This window comes from Hylobates moloch, unplaced genomic scaffold (assembly GCF_009828535.3).
Source record: "Hylobates moloch isolate HMO894 unplaced genomic scaffold, HMol_V3 SCAFFOLD_17, whole genome shotgun sequence".
Lineage (NCBI taxonomy): Eukaryota > Metazoa > Chordata > Mammalia > Primates > Hylobatidae > Hylobates > Hylobates moloch.
This window is the reverse complement of record NW_026652292.1, coordinates 43,799,337-43,817,351: the sequence shown is the minus strand read 5'-3', so window position 1 is coordinate 43,817,351 and position 18,015 is coordinate 43,799,337. Positions and strand designations below refer to the sequence as shown.

General features: G+C 38.2%; 2 protein-coding genes across 8 annotated transcripts in view; one reads left to right on the top strand and one right to left on the bottom strand.

Annotated features, from left to right (window-relative positions):
* The window catches only part of ATP10D (ATPase phospholipid transporting 10D (putative)), a 108,517-nt gene extending 104,388 nt beyond the window's left edge, over window positions 1-4,129 (top strand). For all 4 annotated transcript variants that reach the window (XM_032135373.2, XM_032135376.2, XM_032135375.2 and 1 more), the window contains one exon: window positions 1,198-4,129. In XM_032135373.2, coding sequence (XP_031991264.1) covers window positions 1,198-1,537 — 340 coding nt within the window. In that variant the 3' untranslated portion in view covers window positions 1,538-4,129. The remainder of the gene's footprint in view (window positions 1-1,197) is intronic.
* Window positions 4,129-18,015, bottom strand: part of CORIN (corin, serine peptidase) — a 250,529-nt gene continuing 236,642 nt past the window's right edge. For 2 of the 4 annotated variants that reach the window (XM_032135377.2, XM_032135379.2), the window contains 3 exons: window positions 13,486-13,757; window positions 10,302-10,435; window positions 4,129-6,022 (listed from right to left, as the gene is read on the bottom strand). In XM_032135377.2, the coding sequence (XP_031991268.1) occupies window positions 5,840-6,022; window positions 10,302-10,435; window positions 13,486-13,757 (589 nt within the window). In that variant the 3' untranslated portion in view covers window positions 4,129-5,839. The remainder of the gene's footprint in view (window positions 6,023-10,301; window positions 10,436-13,485; window positions 13,758-18,015) is intronic. The other 2 variants (XM_032135378.2, XM_058430030.1) reach the window with 1 other exon arrangement.

Genomic DNA, 18,015 nt, shown 5'->3' with positions numbered 1-18,015 from the left:
ATTGAGATAAGATTTTCTTTGTTATACTGTTAGTGTAGTAAATTACATTAATTGCTTTTATAATACGAAAAAGATCTTGCATTCCTGAAAAATTAAGTGACTGTTGGTGAGGTTTCAGAAGAAAATGAAGAAGTCAGAGAAAGCCTGTATCATCAGATGTAGAGAATACATATATCATCATACACAGAAAGTTGCTAGAAATATGAATTTTCAAGTACACTGATGAGGACTCGGAAGAAAATGAGGAACATGCTTGGGAATTTGAGGGAAGTGGATCTTTCAAATACTGGCAGAAAAATTAGCTAAATTGTGTTCTACAGTAATATGGAAAGCGGAATTTGTAAGCAATGAACTTGGATATTTGGCTGAGGAGGTTTCTAAGCAAAGTGTCAAAGGTGTGTCCTGATTTACTGCTTATAGTAAAATGTGAGAGGAAAGAGACTGAAGGGAAAACTGCTAAGCCATAAGGAACTTGGTTTAGGAAATTCTCAGTCTATCCAGATTGCAAAAGTTGCTAAAATTAGGAGATTGACTGTTAGTAGTATGCTCTGGAGAGAAGTCTGAGAGCATAGCTGGACAACCTTTCTGCTAGTGCTGAAGAGATTAGTTATGTGATTCCTAGATCTCCTCAACCATTGCAGTAGTAACCAGGAAAAGAAATGAGGTTATACAGGAAAGATCTGTGGTGGCACCTCTTATCTAGTGGCATAAATCCAAGTGACATACATAGGAGAGTCACAAGACTTTTGAGAATGTTATACCAGAAGAAACACTGTCAGCTTAGTCTAGAAAGGGACACGTTTGTGGTACTTTGTTACAATAGCCATAGGAAACTGGTACAAATAGCATTTTTAACACTATGTGTTAGCACTCTGCCTGCTTTGTATATATTGTCTCATTTAACCTAACATTAAACCTATGTAGCAACTATTTATATCTCTACTTTTATAGATGTTAGTTTTGTTTTTTAATAAACACTTATATGGCAATTACTGTTTTCTAATTGCTTTACAAATATTAATTTATTTAATATTGTTTTATCTCCACTTTGTATTAGAGTTCGGTTACCTCCCCCATTATTTCAGGAGCCAAGTGGCCACCAGACCCTTTCACTTTTTTAATTGGTTAGTATTTGGGGGGATTTTCCATAATGCATTTGAGATGAATTTAATTCTAATGATGTTCCTTGTCACCTAGGTTTGTATACAGAGTTCTTCAGGGATCCCTGTTTCCATCTCCAATTCTGAGAGCTAAGCACTTTGACAGACTAACTCCAGAGGAGAGGACTAAAGCTCTCAAGAAGTGGAGAGGGGCTGGAAAGATGAATCAAGCAACATCAAAGTATACTAACCAATCAGCTGGCAAGTCAGGAAGAAGACCCATGCCTGGCCCTTCTGCTGTATTTGCAATGAAGTCAGCAACTTCGTGTGCTATTGAGCAAGGAAACTTTTCTCTGTGTGAAACTGCTTTAGATCAAGGCTACTCTGAAACTAAGGCCTTTGAGATGGCTGGACCCTCCAAAGATAAAGAAAGCTAGATGCCCTCCTTGGAGTTGCAAGCATTCTTTCAAGGTTGGAAGAGGGATTTTGAAGAGGTATCTCTCCAAGCAAGAATGACTTGTTTTTCCATAAGGGACATGAGCATTTTACTAGGCTTGGAAGAGCTGACATGATGACCATTATTGTATGTTTGTATATACATTTGTGATAGAGGGCTAGAGTTTGACCTAGACAGAGTTTAAGGAAGTGAAATATTTAATTCAGAGCCAAATGCTTTTGTAAAACTTTTTGGATTTTGTAAAAGCATTTTCATTCTCTTAGAAATTCAAATATTTTCAAGGGGAGTCATTTGAGATATATTTATTTTACTAGGAGATCTTATATTCTAGGGAAATGCTTTAAATGGTCAGGCTCCAATCGGAATTTTTTTTATGAAGAAAAAAGTAGTTTTTAATACATTGGTTAGGACTCAGAGGAAATATGGAAAAAACGTTGTAGATGGTTAATTTACAGATAAAATCCCAAGAGCCTTTTAAACAACAAGGTACCTAAAATAGGGTATAATTATACTGCTTAAAATACAGTTAGTGCCTATTGATAGCTTTTTATTTCCTGTGGGAAGATGCTTTTGGTCTTCTGGCTGAAGATGTAGGCATACCTCTCTGCTCATTTCAATGTTTTCCTGAGGTGGAGCCTTCATTGGAAAGGGGAAAGAGGGATTCTAGGGTTTCTTCAGGGACCAGGAATGCATTCCTCTGTCAGGTTCCAATCAAGAGAAGACCTTTTATGAGATCTGCCTCTGTATGGATGTTGTCAGTTAGGAAACTGAAGCCATAGGTCAGGCAGACATCAGCTCAGCCTGTAGCCCATTGGGCAATTTCCTGTATTTTAAAACTGACAATAGCCTGATCAAAGTGATACAATCAATTTCAAAACAATCTTCCAGAGACCACTTGAAGGTTCATAGTTTTTACAATACCCTGAGACTTTTCAGGTGTTGGAGCCTCTAAAATATGAGATATAAACAGAAACTAATACAAGTTGTTCTCTGGAGTTTTCTATGAGGTTCTTAGAAAAATTTGGTTTTAAAATACGTCTGAGGACAGGAATGTCTATAGCAAGTTTACTGCTATTGCAAATCATGTATGCTGGCTTTAGTTGTAACAAAGAAACTACTTTATTCTAAGTAAGGCCAGGTGCTACTATAAAATCATATATTCCTGTTGAAGTTCTTTTGAAATCCTATCTCTATTATATTTGAAAGTTGTCAGCCACCAGTCATCCAGAATTTCCTTCCTGAATCTCCATACTCATATGCAATGTCTACATTAAGGTCTTCTTAATGACTATTATTCTCAGGGTTTAGTTTTCTACCTTCTGCCTACTATTTTGGTCTGACATTTTTGTAGCCTTCTGTTGTTATTGCAAATAGTCTTTTACATAAGCTGATTTCTAGAACTTTCAAAATCTCACACAGCTAATGGAAGTTGCTTTCTGCTTTCTTATGACTGTTTTTATAAATAAACTGTTTCATAAATAATGTATACTGGAAAATTGTCATCACTCTTGTAAACATTTGCCAAATCCAACTGTAATTAGTACCTGAACTTAGAAGGAAAGTCACAAAGCATGCCTTTTACCAGAATATGCCTTTTCTTTTATGGAAAATCACTGATGTCATATCATTTATTATCCTCACAGCAGCTTGCATTCATTCCCTGAGATCATCGTCTCCTGATAAACAATAATTTAGAGATATGTTCACTTGTAAATAAAAAGGTTAGAATCTAAGGACAAAGAATGATCCAAAAATACTAAGGAAAAAGAACAGTTTTCAATTTTCAGAATTGAATTATCTGTACATATGAATAGAGGAAAATACTGAGTGCTAACGTTACAGGGCCACAATCTCGTATCCACAATTCCAAAATCTCCAAACCTCTGAAAACTGAAATATTTTTCATAAATTAGGTGTAACTTCTATGCCCGAACAAATATAAAACTATTTATGTACTTTGCTTAATGTAATCTTTCATATACTTTGCTACAAAAATATTAATATATTTCATTACTGAACGCTAAACTGTATTTCTTTTTAAAATTTGGAAAATTTTTAATTCTGAAACACAATCTAGACCTTAGGCTAAAGAGGTCGGGATCTGTATGAAGCCTTTAAATGGTCACATTTACAAGTCAATAACTCTTTTACATAAAGTTACCCAAGCTGATGTGATCTGGTGTTCAGTGTATTTCACCAAATTTGGAGGGGACCAAATATTATATCATTGCTCTCAGTAGATAAGAACATTGATTAATATATACATTTTGGGATATAATCTTATTACAAAAGATGTATAAAATAATTGTATTGGGTTCCCAAAACGTACTCTAGGTGTTAAAGATCTGTGTGCCCTTACCAGGACTAAAGTTCCCATTGGACACTTAATGGCCAATCTGAGACTATTAGCAACCTCTAATTTCAGACCAGTCAAGGAGCCTATATCCTCTAAAATAAAAGAGCATGTACCTTTGAGTGAGATATAAGGGAGGTGAATTGTGATTGGTAAACAGGGTGCCAGCATGCTGTTATAGAAACAGAAACAATTTCTTAGGACTTGCCACCCATATCCAGCCAAAAAAAAAAAGGTGATTAGACCATTACCATTTTATTTGTATTAAGAATTATTTAAAATAAGTATAATATGTATATTTCACTGAGCCTGAGTTGAGCAGGCTAAAAGTTGATACATTGAGTATGTAGCTACAACTGTAACAAAACTGACATATGTTCTTGAACTTTCATACAATCATGACCACAATTCAGTTGCTGGATTTCACACTGCAGGACAGGAGATGAATAGTATAGAAATTGCTAAAACTTTTTGAATTTCAAATATGTTTACACATAGAAAAGATACAAAAATACATGTATAAAATTGCAAGTAGTATCTATTTGGAATGCTGAGGCAGTCCAGGTTGCTGGTGGAGGTTAGTAGGGAATCCTAGCTGTTTAAAAGGCAAAATGGATGCCTGACTAATAGTTAAGTATATATGAAGATTTGTGTTTTAAAGTTTTTTAGTGGGGAAAAATACTTTTTACCACTAATTGCTTCAGAAATTGAGTTGCATAAAGTGGCTTAGAGCTAAAAATCATTTCGAAAATTTTAATTACCAATGAAAAGAAACCAGATATTAAACATCTTTTGAGGAAAGTTACAAAATGTTTTCCTCCATGCAAAGTTTTACTGTGCTCGAAAATGTGCTTTTTATGACTTTGTTGGTATGGATGAACGCAAGAAAACTGAAAAATAAATTTAATTAAACAAGGGATACAAATTAATTTTCTTTTTAAAAAATTGCATCTCTCATCTAAATTCTCTTTTGCAAAGTTTAATATCCAGTTCTTTGCCACATAAATAAAGCAAAATATTGCCCATAAGTATAGATCTAGTTGTTGCAGTCTCAATCAGCCAACTCATATATCCTGAACAAACCCAGCTATGAGGAAAGTTCTATAGAGACTCTTCTATAAAATTACGATCTTGATATACATCTAGAATGGGGGTCCTATAATGTCAAGTGTTAATATTGATGTCTAAAGAACTTTGCATTCAGTATGTCTTGCTACCTAAATGGATGACATTGGTCTTTTATTGCTGTCTTTTATCAGTTCTCAGAATTATGCAAACATTAGAAGGGTAATAGTAAATACTTTAAACGTGTAAATTATCTTGGCTTTTAATAAATCAAATGAAAAGTTACTGGGTGCAGCACACCAACATGGCACATGTATACATATGTAACTAACCTGCACGTTGTGCACATGTACCCTAAAATTTGAAGTGTAATAAAAAAAATTGTGGGGTATAAAAAAAAAAGCAAGTCTCCAACGTTATCACTGAAATTTACCACTATGCACTGAGCTTGAGAAACAAAAACTGGTAGAGATAATTAATCAGCCTAAATCTCTATGTCTTTTTTTGTGATAGGATAAAAGAGAACATTCCATAACCTGTTACTGTAGCACCTGCATGATTTTAAATCTCTCCAGAGTCAATAATTTTGTGCTGCAGTCACGGTTAGGCCTGGCAAAAGAACAAAGTCTGCTTTGCTTTGCTTTTGTAAAGTCTTTCATTGAACTTGAAATAACAGAAAAACGAAGGTGAAAAAATAAGTTGAAAAAAATTAGTCCAAAACAAACATGCAAATTTGCAGTGCACGATTGAGCATTTCTGTCCATGGAAAGTGCTTCTGTACAGCTCTCTGCAGGAAGCTCTTCACAGTCAAGAAGGCCATTTTCTTTTAGTGTAGCTGGCAAAAGTCTCTGATCATCCTTGTAATTAGTTTAGGAGAAAGGTCTGGATGTAAATCTGTCTTTTAATCCATTCGACAAAATATGACACATTACTATAAACGCCAGGCCCCAGGACTTTGGAAAAGCAGACGGAGCCCCATGAAGTTAATCCGAATAATGTCCACCGTCCTCCAGGCTTCTCACAAACAAGAGGCCCACCGCTGTCGCCCTGCAGTGAGTAACGATGGGAGTTAGGAACTGGCATTTCAGGGCCGTAATGTGTGTCCATGCTATCCTGAGGATACAATAAAGCTAAACGCAGATTAACCAACTCGGAAAGTTTCAGCAAAGCTTTCCTTGTCAGCCTGTGGAGGAATTCTGCTTTCCACTGTAAAAATAGAACTTTCAAATAAACATCTTAAACTCTGATCATTAAAAGGGTGGAGTGGCTTGGGAAAAAATTATATTTTTCCCCTAGGAAATTACCTTTTTTGGGCATTTTCTGCACTTATAAAAATATGTCATAAAGTTTTTAAAAGGTATCAGAACTAATTACCTCAAAATTGACCTCATTCTAATTTAAGCTTGACTTATGACTGTCGAAAGTACCCAAAATGGAATAAAGATCCCCCACACACATAGTACTGCAAACATATTCTAAAATATCTATTTTCAAGATTCTTGCTTTGTGAATGAATACATTAAGTATAATACAATTTGGGGTCCCTTACTACACTTCTTAATAGTTCTTAGGACTTTTTAATGTGGCATAGTTGAATACAAAATAAGACCACTTAAAATTATTTATAATGAATCATTAATAGCCTGTATTTTATTTCATATATATAGGGATTTTCATTCATGATATTTAAGGATTCCAGCTGAATTATATTGTTTTTCCCCCAAATATAGTTAATGATAAAATGCTGTGGCATTAGAGATAGCAATACTTGCTACATCTGAAAACAAAGGTGTATTCTGCACTGCCTCAAAAATGAAGAGCTGATATCATGGAAAATAAAAAAGTAAATACCTGAATTCATTGTGAAGGTTCCAACTACTCCTGGACCTACAAGACTTTCAAAATTAGAAGCATATCTATGGTCTTCCTACTTGGTATTGTTGAAGAACATAGGACTAATGTTTCTTGATCCTCGTCTAAACATTTTCCACATATTAGCTCATTTAATCTTTACAAAATACCTAAGAGTTTATATTATTTATTATATCTGTTTTGGAGATGATGAAACAGAAGCACAGGTTAAATAACTTATTCATTGGCAGAGGCTGGATTTGAATTCAGGCAGTCTGGTAACAGGATTCCAACTCTATAACTATTAGGCTACCCTGCTTCTTAGGAATATTAGTGAATATTATTGCTATGAAAGAGAAATTAGGCCTGGCGTGCTGGCTCACACCTGTAATCCCAGCACTTTGGGAGGCTGAGGCGGGCAGATGACTTGAGGTCAGCTTGATCAACATGATGAAACCCTGTTCTACTCAAAATACAAAAATTAGCCAGGTGTGGTGGTGGAAACCTGTAATCCCAGCTACTCCAGAGGCTGAAGCAGGAGAATCGCTTGAACCCAGGAGTTGGAGGTTGCAGTGAGCTGAGATCATACCACTGCACTCCAGCCTGGGAGACAGAGTGAAACTCCATCTCAAAAAAAAAAAAAAAAAGGAGGAAGAAGAAAGAGATTAAAATTTTGGTTGTGCTGTATGCTTTTGTGTAAGTGATGATCTTTAAATTTGTAACTTTCCAATACCCTAAGCCAAAATCATAAGCATAGAACTTGCAAGGAGCTGAATTTTTCTGCCTAAGAGCCTAATTGAATTTTTTTTAAAGCAAAATTTCTTTGTTACATGTATATAATGCTTAGACAAAAAAGAAAAATTTCCTGGAAACATTTCACAAATTATTTTCACAAATTTGTTTTCACACATTTCATATACATAGGGTATTTCATTCTTGATCTCTCCTTATATGAAATAAATAAGATGCTCGGCTATTGAAGTGGAACTATTATGTCAGAGGGTGATTAAAATGGAACATGTTTAGAATGTCAGCACATATTCACTTCCAGATCAGACATTTAATAAAATAATTATTTAGCATCTACTCTTTGCAAAGTTCTGTGCTAGTGTATAAACAAACGAATAAGGCACTGTTTTTGTCCCAGAGCAGCCAAAAGTCAGCTTGGGTAACAAGAATAACTTCACATGAAAGCAAAATCTAATGGCTAGAAAGAAGAGGTCAAAGGAATGATTGATGACTTCCAGGTGGAGAGGAATAAAAAATGCCTTTCTGAGATGTAGGTTTTGAGTTAGGCTTAGTGAGTCAGGTAGGCACTCCATTAAGTGCAAAATGAAAGGTTTTGAAAAGCAAGCAATTAAAAATGAAAGGGAGACTACAGCTAAAGGCACAACTGATCTGGTCTGTTCTTTTGGTCCTCTTTGTAATATTGGGCTTGAAACCAGCATTTATATTTGACTTCAGTATTGGTTTATAGATTGTCACGGAGTAACTCACACTTCATTATGTCCTGTTGATACAATTAAGGAAAATAATATATGTCATATAATAGAGGTTTAAGTAGAAAAATTTGCTTCTGATATAGTAAAAAGTAGGTTTTGTTTGTTTTGTTTTCTACCTGAAGTTGTGTTAGAGAGTATCTGGTATGCATTTAGTATACCCACACCACTGAACTCCCACTACTAAAGAAGTTGGCAAGACCTGGTTCCTATTAGGTGTCATGATAAGAACATGCCCGTGCCTGTGTCTGTGGGCCTTCAGCTCTCTGTCAAGGAATCATCTCCCTTCCCCTCCTTTAGCAGCTGCCAAGAGATGATCTTGAACATGTGCCAAGAGGTGCTAGTTTTTGGTAAACCTCCAAATGACATTGGAGAGAGGAAGAAATGTATTGATATTAATCACTGCTGCCAGACTGTCTGGTTTCATATCCTCAATCTACCACCTTCATGCTGGCTGATTTGGGGCAAATTACTTAACATCCTGTATTCTTGATCTGTTTAGGGAAAATCAAGACACTGCCATATGGGTTGATTGTGATAATTAAATGAGTTATTAGAAAGCGTTTTGCAGAGAGCCCAAAACACAATAAGCACTAAATTGATAGATGTTAATATTGGTGTAATTACTATTCATTGAATGTCTAAGTATGTGCCAGATATCATATACAGATATGTGAAAGATATGGGCTTCCAAATACATTAATTTAGTTAATCCTCATGGACAGAATTAGTCCCATTTTACTCATGAGAAAGCTATCTAGAGAGGTTAAGTAACTTCCCTGGGTTATACTGGTCTTACTGGCAGAGATGACCTCCAACCCAGATCTTTCAGGCTTCAAATCCTGTGCCCCACACCCACATCATGCTGCCTCCTACAACACTCTACTTTGGGCCTGGGAAATCAAACCCCGTCCTCCTGTAGAGAAGGAAAGGATTCCTTTACCACTGCCCACCTCAGCAGGATGACTTGCGGCCATGAGGCAGAAAGGAGGGTGGTCTCAGCCAAATGCCAAGAGAGCTGTCTGCCTCCCTCTTTCCCATGACAACTGTCTAAGGAATCACTACAGGGCCATTGTCAATACACTGATTTTTCCATTCTAAAATGGATCATCAAAAATATAATTTATTTGAATTGAGTTAGTACTTAAGAGCACTGTTGTATCTTTTCTTCATTACTAAACTGTAGGGGGCAATTTACTCCAAAGCAGTAAAATAACAAAGGTGCCTCACAGCAGCATTGTATAATAACTGTCTTCCCCAGTTTTTGTTACAAGCTTATTTGAGCACTTGCACTTTTCCTCCTTTCCTGGGAGCCAGTCCAGTATACTGTTTGATGTGTGTCTATTAAGTAAAAATAAAAAGGCACCTCTACACTATTATGTTAATATGTTCTACAAACTCTCATGGCCATAAATCCTGAGTATCTAAAGGTTGAGTTCAGTGACATTTGAGGACATGCTGGCATCGAGTGAGGGCCCAGACAACACCAGCGTGATGACCCCTAAGACAGAGGAAGTCCTGTCTCACACCCTGGAAGTTGGGGTGTTGATGTGTGCCTTCCTGCCATCACCCTAATGGCTGACAATGTCCTTTCATGCCTGCCCTGCTTCCCCAGGGCAGCCAGGTGGAAGCCATGGTTACTACCAGCTCCTCTTAGAACCTCATTTATCCTAGCCACTAAAATGGTTGAATGAGATGAACAGGAAAAATTGTTTTTCTCCTGTTGCTGACCAAGGGTGATGTTCCCCATACAGTAGATGAGACAGTAGAAGGCACCCTGAATAAAGAGGATGGGTGTAATTATGGGGATTGCTTGTGTACCAGCTGCAGGAAAATGTGCTGTTAATAATTAAACATTTGGCAACAAACGATTTTCAAAAAATGTTTCCAAAGAGCCATACATAATAATGAGTTTATAGGAATCCACTGAAGTTATTGTTGAACTGAATCTCCTTGTTAACCAGAAGGCAACTTACCATGCATGAATCAACTGTGCCAAACTCATAGCCAGCACATATCATCCGAGTGGTGATGGTCTTCATGTCAAAGTAGGACTGACAACGTTCCAGAGAAATAATGCGGACCTCTCCCTCTTGCAGCTTAAATGGCACTGAATTTTTAAAAAAACAAGAATATATACGTGGTGATAAAATGACTCAAAAGTGAGGCTAGTGAGGCTAAATATGAAATGCAAATAAAATATAAATATTTTTATACCAAGAGAGGCATATTCTTTACTTGAAATGTCATTTTAAAGATATGGCTGGTTTGGAATCAGAATTTTCTAGTTAGAAGCGTTCATAGCAATTAACCAGTGAAACTCCTTTATTTTATTAATGGGGAAACCGAGGCCCAGGCTGGTTAAGTAAGTTGGTTCATCCTTACCATATGCTACAACCAAAACAATAGCTACTACAAAGAAAAGAAAAAAATCAAGCCAGAGCTCTGCTGGCTGCCAGATAGGAGGCTGCCAGCTCGGCGTCAACTCAGCATGATAGTCCTGCTCTGCTAAAGTAGAGAAAACCTGTTCTATCTAACAGGGAAGGGTTGTCCTATTGTTGATGAAAAGAATATGTCTCAATATGTGCCCCAGCAGCCATTACTTGATGTAAGAACCTCTAATCCTAGAGGATATGACAGAGAGATATCAAAAAGCACAAAGCCATCCCTTGGTATTGGCAGAGAGAATATGTGAATTCCATCTTGCTTAAAAGTTCTTGAAGAATGACAATGGATTTCTTCAAGCAAGACAGCGTGAGTCTTTCACTGTTTGGCCATTCTGCAAAATTATACACACTGTTCTTCTTTTAAACAGTGATGGTGAAGCATCACTGGGTACCTTATTGGAAGAAAGAGCCATTTTTAGGAAAATCAATGTGATGCAGACAGCGGATGTTTCATAGGTTGTCAAAAGAATAAGAATAATAGCTAACATTTATTGGGCACTAGTGGGTCTCCCTGCCTTTAATCTTTACAATACTCCTGTGAGTTAGGTAGTTGCTATTTTTTTCCATTTTATAGTAAGCTTGAAAGTTGTATAGTCAGATCAATCAGGTCTTTCTGACTGAATTCAGCAGACCTTTGCTTTTTTTTTTTTTTTTTTTTTGATACAGGGTCTCATTCTGTCACCCAGGCAGTGGTCACTTGCTCACTGCAGCCTCCACCTTCCAGGCTCAAGAAATCCTCCCACCTCAGCCTCCCAAGTAGCTGGGACTACAGGCACACACCTCCATGCGAAGCTAATTTTTTTTTTGTAGAGACAGAGTTCCACCATGTTGCCCAGGCTGGTCTTGAACTCCTGGGCTCAATTCATGCTATACTACATGTGTGGAGTGTGAATATGTGAATTCCATCTTGCTTAAATGTTGCACTATTGCTCTGAGTTCAATATGGATATTGTAGGAGGAAGCAGAAACATATCAGGCATATTCTGCTCTTAAATTACAGAATTAATCATAGCTTTGAAAAAAAAACAGATGCATAGGAATGGTGACAGCATGTCTAACATTGCCTTCAAAATTGTTACATGTGAGTTTCTTTGAAAAAGTCATTGACTTCTGCCTATTGAATTTCCTTTCCATTCTGTAATTGATGAAATAGAAAAGAAACTCAACGTAACTCAAACCTTATCTGACTAAATTTTAAGAAAAATTTCCTTCAAATATACAATTTCTAAGGCCAATAACAGAATGCCAATATACATTATTATTCTTGAAAGCCATGGCATTATACTTGATATGGACAGAGTAGGCAGCATTTACAGTTTTTTGTCTTTTTTTTAAGTCTCAGGTGGGTGGATTACCTGAGGTCAGGAGTTTGAGACTAGCTTGGCAAACATGGTGAAACCCCGTCTCTACTAAAAATACAAAAAAAAAAAAAAAAAAAATTAGCCAGGCGTCATGGCACATGTCTGTAATCCCAGCTACTCGGGATGATGAGGCAGGAGAATCACTTGAACCTGGGAGGTGGAGGTTGCAGTGAGCCGAGATCGTGCCACTGCATTCCAGCCTGGGCGACAGAGTGAGACTCCGTCTCAAAAACAAACAAATAAACAAACAAACAATTATTATTCTAAATTAGTTCAAACTGAATGAGAGAGTCCATTGTAGGGGTTGAGAGTAAATACAGAGTACATATTTTAAATTTCTATGTGTTTTATATGTTAAGTCATCCACAGAGCCAAACTATTTTAATCAATTTAAATAGTCAAATAGCAAATCAATATACTTTCTTGAAGGACTTATAGGTTGTACTACAGATGTTGATAAGCCCAAATCATAACACAGAATTGGAAATATGACCATGCAGCTTGACTGCAGAGATTCCCAGTGGCTGTCTCTATCATTGGGCTATCTGCAGGCAGATAGAGAGAGTCCAAAGCACAGTTCAGTGACAGGTCTTCTCCTGCCACAAGGAAGCTCCAAAACATTAATAGTAGCTCCCCAGAGAGAGATTCTGAAGTGTGGAGAGGGATTTTTGAGATTGCATCTGAGCTTGGCAGTTTTAAATGCCATGGTTCATTAATGTCTATGATTTGCGCAGCAGATGAAGTGTGACACATCGCTAAGTATTTACCATTTGTGGCTATATTTTTGTAAGAGAAAAGGGGAAATTATGGCCAAAAGCTACCTAGCTTTTGGGTCTAGGTACTGGGTCTCATTCTGTTACCCAGGCAGTGGTGAGATCTTGGCACACTGCAGCCTCCTCCACCTTCCAGGCTCAAGAAATCCTCCCGCCTCAGCCTCCCAACTGAGGAACACAATGTTTCTCAGGCTCCTGAAGATCCTGGCTGATATGGTTTGGCTGTGTTCCCACCCAAATCTCAGCTTGAATTGTAGCTCCCATAATCTCCACGTGTAACGGGAGGGAGCTGGTGGGACGTAATTGAAACATGGGGGGCAGTTACCCTATTGATAGTGAGTTCTCATGAGGTCTGATGGTTTTATAAGGGGCTTTTCCCTCTTTTGCTCAGTACTTCTCCTTGCTGCTGCCATGTGAAGAAGGACATGTTTGCTTCCCCTTCCGCCATGATTGTAAGTTTCCTGAGGCCTCCCTAGCCCTGCAGAACTGTGAATCAATTAAACTTATTTCCTTTATAAATTACCCAATCTCAGGTATGTGCTTATAGCAGCATGAGAATGGACTAATACACTGGCTTACTTTTATTGCCCATGTGGCCCCAGCCTGTGATATAGCAGTAGGTGTCAGGCTCTAGCCACTGCTCCGGGCTGGGCAAGCAGACAGGCCGGACGTAGCCAGTCTCATTGATGTCTTCGCTCAGCTCAACGATGCTGATGTCATAGTCCACCACTGCTTGACTGTAGCGGGGATGCAGGATGATGGTCTTCACAAAGCGTGTCTGCATGAACACTGATGGATGGTCTAGATTGTTGATGCCAAGCACCACTTTCCAAACTGCAGCATTCTCTCTCCTAAAATTATAATTCAAGAACTATTGGCATCTTAAACTCTAGTTTATCATGTGAAATTCACATGTAATTTTAAAACATTTTATTTATGCAAATAATGGCCATTTTCATGCCCACCTCTCAATGTATTCATATAAGTGGCATTTATATAATAGCCTGAGTGATTAGCAAATAAGTATTATTGCTGCAGAAAGCATAGCTCATGATTCCTGAATGGGGCTAGTCTTTAACATAAAATTTCTTCAGTTTTAAAGGCAGGCAGAGTTAGTTACTTGCTTCACAGAATGAGCAAGATAATGAAAAGCTATGAAGAAGAGAGAGGAGCAAGAGGAAAAGTGAAAAAGAAGAAGAAGCCAAGACTAAGAGATTCCTCCAAGAAAGAGCACGTGACTTGAAGAAATGCCAGGGGAACCTCCTACAGTTTCCATCTCAGGTCTTAAAAAGGTCACCCAAAACCTCCAATGGTCATTCTCACACTCCACTGTTTTTGAATACTTGTCAACAATATTTTAGTCGATTCCCGCCTTAAAACACTTTCTTCACTTGGCTTCCAGGTCTTGCCATGCTCCATAATTTCTTCCAATCTCATGGACCTTTCCTTCTCAGTCTTTTCTTCTGGGTTCTCCTCTTTGGCTCTCAGTCTCCATGTTGAAATGCCCTGGAACTTCACTCTAAGCTGTCTATTCTCACTCCATACTCCTTGATTTCATCTAGTCCAATGGTTTTAAATCCCACCATACCCTGGTGACCCCAAATGTGTATCTCCAGCTCTATCCTTTCCCTGAGCTGCAGACTTAAGTTCAATGGTCTATTTAACACTCTCAGTTGGATGTTTGAGCCAATATTTATTGAGGGCTCACCATGTATGCCACAGTATTTAAGCATTCAGGATTCAGTTTACAGTAACTTAATACTATAACCAACCCAGGTGAATCTTCTCTTTTTCTTACACCCAACACTGAATGCATCAGCAAGTCTTCGCCAATCCTGCTTTCAAATATATCCCACATCTTACTGTTTCTCTCTCCTCCATGGCTATAATCCTAATCTAAGCTACTCTTAACTACATGGACCATGCAATGGCCTCCCAAATCATGGTCCTTCTTCTAATCTTAGTCCCTATAATCCATTTTCCTTACTATCAGGATATATATTGACTATATCCTCTATATTAGTCAGAGCAATATTTTAAAAATAAAATTAGATCAATCCATCTTCTGCTCACTATTCTCCAAAAGCTTTGTATCACACTTGAGACAAATCCTAGACTCCTATCCCTGGCCTCTGAGGCCCTACACCATATGCTCATTCTCACCCCAAGGACTTTCTTGCTAATTTTGGACATGCCAAGAGCATCCTCAACTCAGGAGCTATTTCCCTTGATGTTCCCCCAGCTCTCACATGGGTCCTACCATTACTCCTTCTCTTCATCCAGGTCTCAACTCAAACATCATCTGCTCAGAGCTGTTTCCCCAACCAACCTGTCTCACCCTTACTCTGCCCCCTTCACTCTACTTGACACTGCTTTACTTTTCTTCTCATACTATCCATTGATATCAATGACATTGATATAACCATTTGTCTATTCTCTGTCTTGGCCCCTAGAATATAGTTATCTCTGTGAAGGCAGGGATTTGGCTGGTCTTTTTCACTGCTTTATTCACTGGGCTTGGTACCTGGCCTACAGTAGGTCCTCAACAAGTACCTATTTAATGATGGCTCAATGAATGTTTTTGACTCTAACCACAAAGTCAAGGTCTGTTCTTCATCACTCCCTCCATCCCTTCCTTCACTCCCAGTCTCTCCTTCACCAGAGTGGTCAGGATCAAAAATGTGGACATTATTGGACCACAGTGTTGGGGCAAGGGTAGAGCTTTAATTGTGGGCATTTCCTTATACTCTGGCAATGTGAGTCAGCCCACACTACCACTGTTCCTGCTTGGGAGCTTGTGATCAAATCAACTAAAGTAGGTTGATTTGACCAGCTAGACCAATTGTTTTACAACCCAGGCTGAACACTGAATCCTCTGGGAGCCTCTAAAATAGTGATTCTCTGGGCATCACCCCATATCAATTGAAACAGAAGCTCATGGACTGGGACCTGGGAGTCTGGATTTTTAAGAGCTCTCTAGGTAACCTTAGGCAAAACCCCACCCACAACCCTTCTTTTCTTGGCACGCCTTTCTTTACCATCAGCATGGCAAAGATTCGAAAGGCTGAGATTTTAAGAGAGTTAGGAAGGAGGAGCCAAGGTAGGCACTCCCTTGGTTTTTAGTATTGTTGGATACTTGGGGCAGACTCTACTAACAGACCCCTCTATATAGTCATGCATGTTGTCCTTTTCCCATTTAAAAAAATAGTAATTTCAGGGATATCAGAGGAATGGACATCATTCAGTGAATAGAGAGAGATATAGAGCAATTTTCTCTATGCCAAGCATTGTGTTAGGGATTACAAGAATAAGCAAGAAAAGCATGATTCCCTGCCTATACAAACATTATAATTCAGTCAAGGTAGACAATTAAATAAACAATTAGATTAAAACGCAGGTAATACTATCACATGAGCATTACAAGATAATGTTACAGAATAATTTCTTTTTTTTTTCTTTTCTTGAGACAGGGTCTCGCTCTGTCACCCAGGTTGGAGTGCAGTGGCATGATGATAGCTCACTGCAGTCTCAACCTCCCAGGCTCAAGGGATCCACTGGCCTCAGCCCCCCACCAAATAGCTGAGACTACAGACACACACCACCATATCTGACTAATTTTTTTGGGAATTTTAGTAGAGATAAGGTTTTGCTGTGTTGCCCAAGCTGGTCTTGAACTCCTGAGCTCAAGCAATCCTCCTGCCTTGGGCCTCCCAAAGTGCTAGGATTACAGGTGTAAGCCACCAAGCCCAGTCCAGAAGGATTATTTTTCATTACATAAAGCTGTCACTAAAAGAACATGCTTTTCTTATTCTTCCTTCCTTCCTTCCTTTTTCTTTCCTTTTTTCCTTCTTTCTTTTACTTCTTTCTTCCTTTCCTTCTTTCTTTTCCTTATTTCTTCCTTCCCTTCTTCCCTTCTCTCCTTTCTTCATTCTCTCGTTCCTTCCTTTTTCACTCCACAGTAATAAGTGCATTACCATCTGAGAAGTTCAATATGTACTTGAGATTCTATTGTTTCGGACACCTGAAATCAAGCAATAATTTATTTCAAATTTCTGCCTACTTAATAGCTTCTTGCCCTTGAATAGCGTTACTAAGTTTTGGCTGTGAAAAACATTCATCCACATGCTTAAATCATAAGCAGTATTTTGAATAATCAGACATTCCAAATTATTTGTAACAAAATTGAATAGCATCAAAATTCTGGACTTAATTACTGTATTGAGATTAATGTAATTCTAATTATAAAAAATTAGTGTCAATAAAACTGCTAAACATTAACTTATACTCAGTAGTCTCTTGTTACATAAGCTACTGTCCTTATGGTATAGACAGGCGGATCACATTAACCATCCTGGCTAATGCGGTGAAACCCTGTCTCTACTAAAAATACAAAAAATTAACCGGGCATGGTGGCTGGTGCCTTAGTCCCAGCTATTCGGGAGGCTGAGGCAGGAGAATGGCGTGAACCTGGGAGGCGGAGCTTGCAGTGAGCCGAGATGGTGCCACTGCACTCCAGCCTGGGCGACAGAGTGAGACTCCATCTTAAAAAATAAAAATAAAAATAAAATAAAAATCCACCAAAAGAAAAAAAATGTACACAGGAAATTCACATAATTTTTTGTATTGAGTGATGACAGTGTTCTTTTCTTCTTTTTGTTATGAGTATATTGTGAAAAATAATGTCTCTTTTGATGTCTTCCCTCCTGTCACCCCGGGTATGGCAGAAACCAAAAACAGAACAAGAAAAAACCCAACCTGTTGTTTGAAAGAGTCTCCTGGGGTGAAGGAGATGTACATACATGGTGATTGTTACATCAAGCAAATGCTAAAAAGAAGGAGTCAGGAGTAATGGCAAAGACAGCCCTGTGTCTGGGTAGAAGCAAAAAGAAGGAAGACAATTTCAGGCTACATGAATGCCACATGAGTTTAGTATCAGTTCTAAAGTACGAATTAACCGGATGTGGTGGCATGCACCTATAGTCCCAGCTACTCAGGAGGCTGAGGCAGGAGAATCACTTAAACCCTGTAGGCGGAGGTTGCAGTGAGCCAAGATCATGCCACTGCACTCCAGCCTGGGTTACAGGGCTAGACTCCGTCTCAAAAAAAAGA